This window comes from Rattus norvegicus, chromosome 19, assembly GCF_021556685.1.
Source record: "Rattus norvegicus strain SHRSP/BbbUtx chromosome 19, alternate assembly SHRSP_T2T, whole genome shotgun sequence".
NCBI lineage: Eukaryota > Metazoa > Chordata > Mammalia > Rodentia > Muridae > Rattus > Rattus norvegicus.
Window position 1 is genome coordinate 24,944,362 of NC_141552.1, and position 12,247 is coordinate 24,956,608.

The following is a 12,247-nucleotide window of genomic DNA, read 5'->3' on the forward strand; positions in this document are numbered from 1 at the left end:
GGAGAGACTTGGAATCCCACAGAGGCAAGGCCAAACCTGTTGGGCTATGTGAGCCCAGCCACTCAATAGTCAGATCTATTCCTGTCCTTGGCTATGGCATGGGGCTCTTAAGACAAATTAATCTGAAGGATATCAACAGCTATCCTGTTAGACCTCTCATTGCTCTGCCCGACCTCCAAGCTTCGTTTTACTCGCTCAAATTCACACCTGAACTCCTCTCCTGCCTCAGCCACCATCAGCTCTTCTACTCCTCTCCACTTGTGCTGTGAATAATCCACACTAAGGTGGACGTTAACCTCTCCATGGACCTCCAGATGTATGCTTGTGATTACTCTTCATTGGCTGTTTTGTATGGGTAGGCGGGTTCTTCTAGTCTCATGCAGAACACTGCTCACACATTTTGGATCTTACAACACCCTCTTGATTGAGAATCCTGACTAATGACTGACTGAGCCTTCCATCCCTGAAGCCACCCTCTGTCTACCAGTCCAAGATGCGAATCCCCACTCTAACCCCAGGGTGTCCAGTTTCATCTCAGAAGCTAGACTCTGAACTGCCCAATATCTTTTGGATCTCTGCCTCTAATTCTCTGACAAATCGTTCCTATTTTTTTTTCCGGAGCTGGGGACCGAACCCAGGGCCTTGTGCTTCCTAGGCAAGCGCTCTACCACTGAGCTAAATCCCCAACCCCCTGCCGTCCTCTTTTCTTTAAAAAAAAAAAAAACACATTTTGTTGTTTATTTTTTGAGACAAGGTTTCTCTGTTCGGCCCTGGCAGTTCTGATATGCTCTCTGTAGAACAGACTTGTCAGGAAACCAGATATCTCCCTGCCTCGGCCTCTTAAGCACTGGGATTACTGGATTTTGCCCGAAAGTTTAATTAAAAATTATTTAGTGGCAGTGCATGTTGGCACATGCCTTTAATTCAATCCATTGGGAGGTAGAGGCATTGTGAGTTCCAGGACAGCCAGGGCTATAAATTAAAACCGTGTCTCAAAGAAAACAAGCCAAAAATGAAACAAAAATGTTGCAATATGGTCTTAGGTATGTAACTGAGTCTGTTCTTGAACTCTGAATCCTCCCACTTTCACTCAGGTGCTAATCAGCTGGCTTCTGTCTTGACTTTCACTGCGCACTCAGGGCTGCCATGACTGTTACCTCTCCCAGTGTTAACTCCTGACTCTCTCATCAGCATCATCACAAAACTCCTGTCAAGAATTAAGGAAACCTGAATTCTAAGGAACTCCAGTATTTCCAAAGCTCACTCTAACACAGATGTATCCTATGCTGAAGTAAAATGGTCACAGCTGGAGGTCTTAATTCCAGGACTTGGGACAGAGGGGTTGGAGGATCTTGAATTCAAGGTTATTTTTATGTTACAGTGTTGCTCAAAGCGAGTTGGGCTGCTACAAGATACCCTGTCTCAAAACTATACCAAACACACCTAAAATGAAACAGAGGAGTTTGAGTGGGCACAGATGGGAAAGCTGGGCACTTTGTGGCTAAGCCACCTGCTGCCAGCACCAAAGTCCATGCACAACCCTGATTCTGAGCTGCGTCTGGGACCCTGCTCAGGAGAATGCAGCAAAGTAGCTCAGATCCAGGGCTTTTGGTCTAAGAGGAATTCAGGTAGTCACACTTTGGATGCCAGTTCTCCAGCTCAACTGCCTGTCAGCACAGGATTTGGTCTTAGTCATGGCTTGACACCCCTAAATTCCTCCCAGCTGTGCTCTGAACTCACCCTGTTCCCTGTTCTGATGAATCTGCCATTCTCCATGGGAGTAGCCTCAAGAAGTCCCTCTCATTTGAAGCTCCACTCAGAGTGCACTAAACACTGCTGGGGAGGGGCATGGCCAACAGAGCACCCACCCCTTTTAGCTGTAGAACATTTAGCTCTAGAGTGAGCACTGCTGTGCATTGTGAAACTTAAGCAGTATCCCAGTCTTGGCCTGGGAAGAGCTATTGACACCCACACTTTCTGGGGCGACATTGTCTCCTGAGGATAGAGTCAGGCCAGGAGCAGCAACTGATGTTCTCGAGAGACAAACTTTCTTCACCTCCTGCCCATGCTGGCCCTAGGATCTGGGCTTTTTTGGTGACATGAGTGCTGAGCCTCCCAGGTAGATGGGTTTTCAGGGGTCAGGTGGTGATTGTCACCAAAGATATCCATAAGGATAAGTCATACTGTACTAATTCCCATATTAGATTCCTTCTCACAGGTCACAGAGGCCATAGTGGGTCCTAAATGTGGAGTCAGGTTCCTGTGCACTTTTGAGGAGACTGGTCAGACGTTTAGGCTTCGTGATATTTTGTTGGCATTATTTTGGGGGGATTTTATTTTTACTGTTGGGGCCAAACCTGGGGCTGCCATGTGGAGGGAAAAGGCTTTGGCAAAGCTGTAGATCATCCCTAATTATAAACTCCTGAATTCTCCCAATCCTGGAACTATCTAGGTCCCTCACATGATGCAACCTTTGGGGCATTCCTCACATAGAATCATGGGGTGGCCTGCATCCCAAAGAGAGACAGTGGGAAAAATTCCCCAGTGTCTCCCTGTGGCTGTGACGATGGGAGTGCTGACCAGTGGATGGCAGGCCCCATGTGAAAGCCTTTTGGTTTCTACTTGAGTGGAACCTTCACCATGCCTTTTTTTTTTTTTCTTGAAACACAGGTTGGCCTGGAACTTACAGTCTTCCATCACCCTGACTCAGTTTCCCATGACTGGGATCATAGGCTTAAATTACTATGCCCATTTTTCTTTTTTGTATTTATAAATCTGCTAAAAAGCCAGAAGGATCCGGAATGTAAAATGGTGCGGTCCAAGGCATTTCCAACAGGGGATTCTTGACCTAGGAGTATCCAGACCAGTGTTTATTGTGTGGCTACTTCATTCCCATAACAGCTTATATTTGACAAAGAATTCCAAGTTGTGATATCACTGGGCAGCAGGCGATATCCCACACAGCAGGACTGACTCAGGTTGTAATTAAGGCTGGAGAAACTTACTAGGACCCTGGTAATCCTACCACCCTGGGGCCTTTAGATAGCCTTAATCTGATCTTCCCCCTGTGCTATGAATCAATTGCTCTTGAAGGTAGATTTGAATTTACAGTCACTGTGAGGCAGGAGAATTAGGACCCTATGATCTCTCTGGGCTCCATAGGAAGAGCCTATTTCAATAGTAAAAGAGGTCACCTGTGAGTTCTTACTGTCTTCCCTGAGGCCTTACTGCTGGAGTTAGACTAGCTGTCTCACCAATTGAAGCAGAATGCTGGTGCCTTCTATAGTGAGGACTAGTGACAGATGGTCTATGGAAATTCTAGAAAGGTCTACTAGTATATGTCCTGTGCATGGGAACTGCTGGCTTCCCTGTGTCCTTTGCCTTTATTTTGCAGTCCATGGGGCACCTGGAAATGTCCCCAAACCAGGCTGTACACAGGGCCTGTCCCGTGACTCTCACTTGCACTCAGAGCCTGCCTGATAGTCATAGGTCTGACAGAGCCCGGACACCTGCAGAGACCACTATAAGGGACCCTGCAATCCCATACTGCCCATCAGTGTCTATAATGTCCCTATACGACACTGAGACGATCTAAGCTCCTTCCAATCTTTATGCTGCATCAGAATCTGACCATTGCTACTTTTGCTCCTCTCATACCCACACTAGAAGCCCTGTACCCACACTAGTCCCAGCTGGCCTGTTGCCTACTGACATCTCATGGACTCTGCCCCAATATTCCCTCTTTGCCTGGGTCCCTGCAACTGTGTCCAGTTCTGCCTGCTTCCCTGCCTCCCCTCTTCCATTTTCCAAATGGCCACATTGACACATGGGTTTCTGGGTCTCCCACTCCTCGGATGCTGGGAACAGGTTCATTCTTTGCTGTTTGAATGGTTGTCCTAACACTGGAGGACCTTGCTTCAAGTAGTGGCAGTCAAACCTGGTGCTGATCGTGTCAGATCTGTCCAGGCTGTCTGTGTGACTGTGGAATGCGCCTCTGTTTTGGCTGAGTGTTATTTACCTCCCTCATGGCCATGTGATAACCAGACCATGAGCATGTTCATTGTTTGGAAAGAAGGGTGTGGAGGACATATGCTCCTCATCCTATCATTAGTGGAAAAAAGACATAGGTAGATGATGCATTCTAGACCATCCTGGGCTATAGAAACTCTGCCTCGAAGAATGCAGGTGGAGCAGGGCTGGGGTTCAGTTGGTTGCCTAGCAGCCTACCACATTGAGCAGGCACTGCTCAACCACCTGTACATACACATCTCCTGAGATCTCTCTCCTAAATGGGAGGTGATCGTGTCCACCTAGTACAGCACATGCCCTGGAAGGACAAAAGCTACCTACAGGAGCTGTGGTGATGACTCCCAGGTTAGAGTATCTGCTGCTCTCTCAGAAGAACCACATGGTCCCTAACAATCATCTACAATGGGGAATGCTATTCCCTCTTTTGGATCATGAGGGAAATGCACTCAGGAGTGGCCCAGACATACATTTGAAAAAAAAAGATCCATTGAGTTACATGATAAAAATAAATATAATCAGCAACAATAAAAAACACAGCATATGAATGATCAAGTGAAACAGCACCTATAAAAACCTATTTCCCAAAATGACGTTGATGGTCATTATCTTTATGGTTTAATAATAATGCTGTATTGTAAGAAAAACTGAGGCACATGGTTCTCGATTAGGATTATTCTATATTCCTTTGTGAAAGTTGTCATTTTTTCTGCAGCTCTACAGGCATGAGTGTGTGTTACTCAATATCTGGTGCACACAGTCAATAAGGAATGTGTGTTGTAGACTGATATAGACTAGGATGAGCAGAACACATGACAGCATGGATACAGTATGTCAGTGATTACATCATAAAGTGTGTGTCCATAAAAAAAGTCACATTATCCACACAAAAGACACTATCACCCAGTATACCCCTTGGTGGCTTTGAATTCACTGGATCATGCAAAGATCCATATCCTGCTGTCAGTTCTAAGTCTACAGGAGGGGAAAGGACCCTTGAATAAGATGGTCTTAAGAGTCAAGAGTTACAAATCAATTTTTATTCATAAGGAATACAATTTACAAAAAACAGGCATAAAATGAACAACTAAAATGGTATAAAAAATGAAAAACAGTAACAAGAATATATAACTATGAAATAACAAAAAGAAAACTTCAATGAAAATCATAACCAAAAACATTTCTCAACAGCATTTTCTTAATGAACATTTAGAAACACAGTTGTAGTGCTGTTTCTCCTCTAGGACGTGAGATGTCAAGGCAGTCCCCTCAGTTGTCTCTCAAATGGTGTTGTCGGTAGGAGAGAGGAGGAAGACCTCAATGAGACAGGCTGGCATACGGATACATAAATTTAGGGTTTCTATACATTGAGGAAATTATCTGAGAAGAAGAATATTCCCCCAAAAAGTCTTTGACTGTGAGGATTGTCGTCACAGGGAACTCCTGAGAGAGAAACTCATTCCTCAGGGGGCTGTCTTCCTGGGATCCGTCCTATGCCATGTCTCCTGCAGTTTCTGAGACCTGGGAGGACAAGGCAGCTATTAAGACACTGATTTGGTGGGGACATGCATACCAGCTGTCAAGTTGCTGCCTTCTGTCCCCTCAGCTACATTGGACAGACAGCACTGATCTTTTCACTGAAATCATTGCTGATATCTCTGCATGCTGGGAACATTACCAGCAACCCTCACAGTACTGTGGGAGAACAAGCTGCTCCTCAGACTCTACCAGTGCAAACCAGAAATGGGGAAATGGGGAGAGACCTAATTGGGGTGCAGGAAGAAAGAGAAGGCCACATGATACCCAGATCAAAGCCAATGACCAGGACTCATTTGCCATTTGCACTTGGTTCTTATCCTTACAAGGTGCTTCCAACCATAACATGACCCCTGTATGACCTTTGTCACAAGACCAAGAACTCGTTGAAAACTCTTCATAGCATCCAATCTGTGATAGGGAGATGCAGTCATATGATATGTTATTCCTCTGTCACCATTTCTGGACTGCAGTTTCAAAAAGGGCAGAGAAGTATAATTGCCAATAATTCAGTTTCTGAAAAGTGGTTAACATCCCAGAATACTTGTGCATAGACAGAGCAATGAATAACTCTATCACATGAAGTGGGTGACTGATTGGGTGTGGGGAGATTAGACAGGTGATAGGGGAAGCAAAGATGTATCCAATAGGCAAATGGTATCAGACATTGTTAATCTGACTCAGCTGCTTGTTCCTACCACATTTTGCTGGGTCTGGAGGTTGCTGGTCTTCTCCTGTTCGTCTTCATCTTTCTGGTTCAACTCAAACAAATATCGCTGTACCTCCTTGCTCTCCTGCTTCAATGTGACCAACTTCTTCTTCATACATGCCTGGTCCATCAGGAGCCGGCTGTGCAGGTTGCTGGAAACACACTCTGCATAGTAAGATCCTGAAACCTCTTCCTCCCATTCCAACTGCCAAATCCCACAAACTCCACCAGGACCCAGATACCCATAAAGACTTCATAGAATACATCTCCATACATGTAAGGCTGCTGCACAAACAGCAAACGGCCAATCCAGGGAAGAATAAATTGTTTCTGTGACCCAAGCACCAATAAGAGTCCATGTCTGTCCAAAAGAACAAGGGATCTACAACTACCCATGAGAGCCCAATGCATCGGGACAGCATCAATTAGTAGGCAGTAAACAACCACAAGAGGACAGTAGAACAAAGGGAGGTCATGCAAACCATGTGGTCCACACATTGAGCTTTGTTAAACCTGGTATGACCCCAGAGCCGCAGGTTGGCCTAATAACACTCTGATGCCTGAATCAGTGTAGTTCTATCCAGAGCCTTCTAAAGATGCATAGACACTGTGGTGAGAAGTCACAGTCTCTTATGGAACTGAAACTGAGTCCAAAAGACCCACGGCACAGTGATATTTAAACAGCAGAAGACATGGACCCAGAGCTGCAGACCCTCCGGTCCAGAACAAAGAGAGGCAGACATGGCCATTCCACAAGTGATGGGCCCTTCTGACCAGTACTTACCGATAGAAGTTAATCTCCTTCTTGAGCTCCTGAAATTTCTCACGATGTTCAATGTTCTTTGTGTCTAAGTTGTGCAGTAATGACATGACCTCTTTCTCCTTTATCTTCAAGTTTTCATAAAATGGATTTGGCCTGAAGTAGGGGCTGGCCCCAGGAAGATAGAACCCAATGAACATCGAGGTTTAGGATTATATGAACTCAGGCTGTGCCCTGTACTACCCCAGCCCTGGAAGGACACTTTTTGAATTCTACATATTTGGATCTTCTTCAGCTTCAGAAACTTGGAATTGTGTGCCCAGGACAACAGAAGCTAAGCACCCAGATAAAGGGTTCCCTGGCTCACTTTTTTCCATCAGGAGGGCTGGATCTGCATTCAAACCTGTTATGCTGTCAAGAGCCTAGGCCACAGCTCTTACGCTAACACACACACACACACACACACACACACACACACACACACACGCACATCCAGAAACCTCTGATTTCATTTTTCCTGTTTTGACAAGTGGAATGCTACAAGCTGAATAACTAATATTCTAGAGGCAGACAGTACACATAATTCTGGAGTTGAGACCAGATATTGCCACAAACTTATAATCTGCCCAAGGCATACAAATGTATAGACAAATGTGACCACACAGGCAAAGAACTGTACTGTTGAAAGTGGGGCTTCCAAAAATAAAGTACTTACACCTCCATGAAACTATTATACAGGTATATCCTGAGGTCAAAAAACAGACCCCTAAATTCCAAGTGTGCAGGGACATAGAAACATATAAAAGTTGTGCATATGCATGCAGACTTGTGCACACACAGACACACAAACTGGGACACACCCACAAGAAAAGAAAAGTAAACAGACTCAGAGAATGAGAAAGAGAGACAAATATGGAAAGAGCACAATGGGAATCAGTAGAAATGTAAGCACCATTACTGTCTCAGTGTTTAAGGCACACAGACAAGAAGGAACAGGCCTGAGCCTCAGGCCTTCTTTTTTTTTTAATTTTTTTTTTTTTGTTCTTTTTTTCGGACCTGGGGACCGAACCCAGGGCCTTGCGCTTCCTAGGCAAGCGCTCTACCACTGAGCTAAATCCCCAACCCCGCCTCAGGCCTTCTAGTTAAGCATGGAGATGAACAATGTGGGACCTGTCACCTAAGGGTGCTGCCAGGAGATGATAGCGTTCAGTCACCTTCCTAGCAAGTACAAAAACTGTCCACAAACTCACAGCACCTAGAACCTTGCAAACTGCCACCTGTCAAGGGCTTTCCAATTGTACACTGGGAACTCATGCTCCAGTGACTTTATCCCTGAATTCTTCACTCACATCACAAGTTCAGATTTTCAACAGGCGGAATCAGAGAGTCCATTTCCAAACTCACTCCTCAGTAAGGGTCAGGTTCTGAATCTCCTCTATATGGGAGATGAGGTTTAGAACAAGGTCCTTTGTTTGGAGCAATGCATACCTCTTGCTCATGGATCCACCTGTCACATAAAGGAGGCGATCTGTCAGCTCATTTCTCTCCTTGGTAGTTAGCTCCAGTTCTCTATTCAGCCTCTCCTCTTCCTCGTTGGCCTGCACCTTGTTTAGGATATTTTCAGGGGATGACATCTGTCTGCAGGCCTCTGTAGGTAGAAGAATACAAGTGAACCCGCATGGGGCGAATGCATAGAGCATACACAGACCACAGTGAGGTCCAAACAGGAGAACATGCTTGGAAGCCAGTGTCACTGCAAGGAGTTTGGTCTATATGTAAGAGGCCTCCTAAGTGGATCACAGTTCCCCCACTACTATATAGAGACCAAGAGATGTAAGCAGCCAGGTGTTCCCTATGCCCGCCCACACAGGCTTACAAGTACCAGAGAGATGCCTTCTCCAGGATTATTATCAGGTACGCAGGCTACAACCTGGTTTCAGGACCCTCACCCCTCTGGTTTCAGAAGTCAGATCATCAATTCAGCATCCACAATGACTTGATTGATCAGGGATACTCAGATATCCTACACTGTTACTCTAGTCCAATAACTTTGCATTAAAATGTCATGTAGGGGGAGGACATGGTCAACAGACTTATTAATTACCCCTACTGAAATGACAAATGCCCCAGAAGTGTCAGTAGGTTACAGGCTCTTTCTCTACCTGCCCCATATAGTTTGGCTACTGTAGAAAAATATCTTCCACACAGAACCTCTAATATATGAAGGTAAGAGTGGCCCCGTCAGCCAGAGGTAGTCAGAGGAGTTCTAAGAATATAAGGTCATGTCAGGAGCACAATTCTCTCCCTCTTACTACTGTCAGATAGTCACTGAAATTAAAGAAGCAATGAAAGTGAAGTACATTGATGCCCTGTATAATTCAGAAAAGTTATACCCTCCATGATTCCTGATGGTGTTATTATATCAATTTAACATACCGAATGCACTGTAAAAGTAAAGACTAGAAGTTCACCCAATAATAGCATAGGCAGTGCCATATCCTCCATGTGGTTATGGAGAAACTAATGATGTGAAAACCTTGACTTTCAGGAATTGTGATAATCATGGAATTCAGTATCTGTGGAGATGTTCCAGTGGTTGTGGCCCATTGTTATAAAGGCCAGCGGAAGACCCCCACACACACCCCTGACAGGAAGCTCAACATACACTGCCCAGAACTTACTCCACATTCCCCATGTCCTGTGTCCATCATTACCTTTAGGTTTCATTTGCTTCACTCTAGACTCTTCTCTAACAACATCAACTCTCCCAAAGCGCCTACAAAGACGGGCAAACATGTCTGTGGATATATCCTTTGGACACTAAGAGAAAAAGTAGGGAATTGGTTGTCACAACGATACTGGTGACATCACAGGGATTCCAAGGTCTCTCTAGGAGACAATAGAATGTCCACGAAGGGACGGCTGATGTCATGGATAACAGACTTTGCCTCCCTGCTAATGTTCTGCCTGTACTGAGCAAAAGCTGATGGACCCTTTTCAGGGGACTTCCCTGTGGCATAGCCACTGAGCACCACATGCTTCCAAAGCCAAATTTGGCTCTAGGCTTGATTGGAAAAACCTAAGTCATTGCTATGTATCTAAGTGAGTGCTTCCTCCCCAATCCCTGCACAGAAATGTTTCATCCTACCTCAAATTCTCCTCAGTCAGCAATATTACCCATTAAAGATTACTGAGAAATCACACCAGTTCCTATAAGTAGCCAAAGAGGTCTCCTGTCTCATCATGTGCAGGTGCATGAAATCACACCCAGAAATAGCCTGTAGGGTAGGTTGCGATGTGGGTGTGTGTTATAGGTACAACCTGAAGCTTTGTGCTTAACATTTGACAGTTGCCACCAGATTCCTTAGGAGAAAGAATTGCACTCATTATGGTCCTGGCAACATTGTGGTGATCTGTTAGGAGAGGAAACTGAAATATTGGATCCACCAGTGAATACACCCTCAGGCTGAGTGTGGGGCTCTCCTCTTTGCACTTAAGTTACCAAAGTAGGATTGCTTACAGGCCTCTCTAAGCTATAACGTGTGATTTCATCTGAAAAATAAAATAGTCAGCAGATGTGGGGGGTGCAGCCAAAGGAGTAGGACAAGCCTAGAGACATAACTCAGTGGACAGAGTAAGAAACAAGCATCTTCACTCCTGTTTCATGGATCACCCCACAAAACACAAAAGCATGTATCGTACTAAAAACAAAAACCAAGTTATTTTATTGGATGCACACACTAATACTGTTTACAGTATTAGTAGCAAAGCTCAGATTTTGGGGGCAGATGCATGACTTGAACTATCTTCCTCACAACATATAAAGCAAAAAGTAAATAAATAAATAAATAAATAAATAAATAAATAAGAAAAAAACAGAAAAATAATAAAACACAAAAAGCACAAGCCTCTCATGTGAAGTTACAGAAGAGTGATCCAGTGGTCACTTCTGACCAGGCCATTTTAGCTATGACGGTGCATAGTGACCCTTAATTTGATGGGTCCTATATAAAGCTTTGTGCAATATTGTCATTTTAACAAACTTCATCCAGAACATACATAACGACACAGGATATGATTGCCATGTCCTTGCTGTGTATCAAGTTATTTTTCTGTGTCCTTGATTGTCAGGCATATTACACCAACAATCTGAGATGGCTGGTAGACTTGGAAGAAAGTGGATATGAAAGATCCCCGTTTGATATCAGAACAGCCATTTCGTAAGCATGAGAATCTTTTAAGCTGGCCCTCGCTTAGCCCCTAGACGTTAGACAATAGACCAGAAAGTACAGAAAGCACATTCCCACCCACTCTCTAGGAAGCTGCCCGACCATAAGAACAGAGGGTATAGAACATATTTACTGCAGGGCAATTACAAGACAGGAAACATCTCTGGGAAGCTGACTGACCACTATAGAAGTGAGATATCCTTGGTACTGAATGCAGCTGTGCTATAGGCTGACATCACTATAGCCTTGTCCTGGGAACTCCAGAACAGAAACACCTGCCAAGACAGATATACTTGATCCTTGTCCTGGGAACCCCAGGATAAGAAAACATATATCAAGTCAGAAATCCTTCCTACTGAAATAGCTACATTGATGTGGTTACGGCCTTATCCCCAGGACGAGAAACATCTGCCTAGTTATTCTTGGCACCGAAATAGCTGAGCTAATGAAACTGTGTGATCATAAATGACGGTTTAAGCTGTACATTTCTGTTGTTTGAGGCTCCTTACATCCCTCCTCGTGAGGACCGTGTCGAGCCCCAGTGCATTGGTATCCCAAAGTAAACCTCTTGTTTTTACATCAAGACTGAGTCCTGTGTGTTCATGGGGTGGTGATTGTCCTCAGGACTGGAGCGAGAGTCTCCTCTGTCTGAGGGTCTTTCAGATAAAGCTATAGTTGTGGGTTACACACCTCAATTCTCATTGGCTAATGCTGTCCTCACAGTCCTTGGAGGCCCCTTTGTAAGACTACCTTTTGGAAAGTAGAAGCAGCTTTATTTGAGCTCAAAGTGAACCTGACGAGCAACGTAGAGAACAAGATGGGGTAATTGAGAACCTGTCTAAAACCAGCACAGAAACCCACCCTTCATTCAAAGCATCATCTACCAATTCTTGAATTTTTACCATTCTCTACCAACCAGTCTTTCATTCAGGAAAGGTAGAAAAAAACTGGAAATGATCTTTTTATTCTAAGGATCTTGATCTGTCT

The 12,247-nt window shown here is 44.6% G+C and overlaps 2 protein-coding genes across 4 annotated transcripts in view; one reads left to right on the plus strand and one right to left on the minus strand.

The window, feature by feature from the left end:
- LOC147999222 (disks large homolog 5-like) overlaps window positions 1–12,247 on the plus strand; it is an 81,981-nt gene that overhangs the window by 50,736 nt on the left and 18,998 nt on the right. The gene's annotated exons all lie outside the window — the stretch shown is intronic.
- The window catches only part of LOC147999225 (disks large homolog 5-like), a 51,374-nt gene continuing 44,174 nt past the window's right edge, over window positions 5,048–12,247 (minus strand). For 2 of the 3 annotated variants that reach the window (XM_087596425.1, XM_087596424.1), the window contains 4 exons: window positions 8,520–8,679; window positions 7,056–7,199; window positions 6,261–6,423; window positions 5,048–5,547 (listed from right to left, as the gene is read on the minus strand). In XM_087596425.1, coding sequence (XP_087452551.1) covers window positions 5,518–5,547; window positions 6,261–6,423; window positions 7,056–7,199; window positions 8,520–8,665 — 483 coding nt within the window. In that variant the 5' untranslated portion in view covers window positions 8,666–8,679 and the 3' untranslated portion in view covers window positions 5,048–5,517. Of the gene's footprint in view, window positions 5,548–6,260; window positions 6,424–7,055; window positions 7,200–8,519; window positions 8,680–9,745; window positions 9,901–12,247 lie in introns of those variants that run through there. The other variant, XM_087596423.1, reaches the window with a different exon arrangement.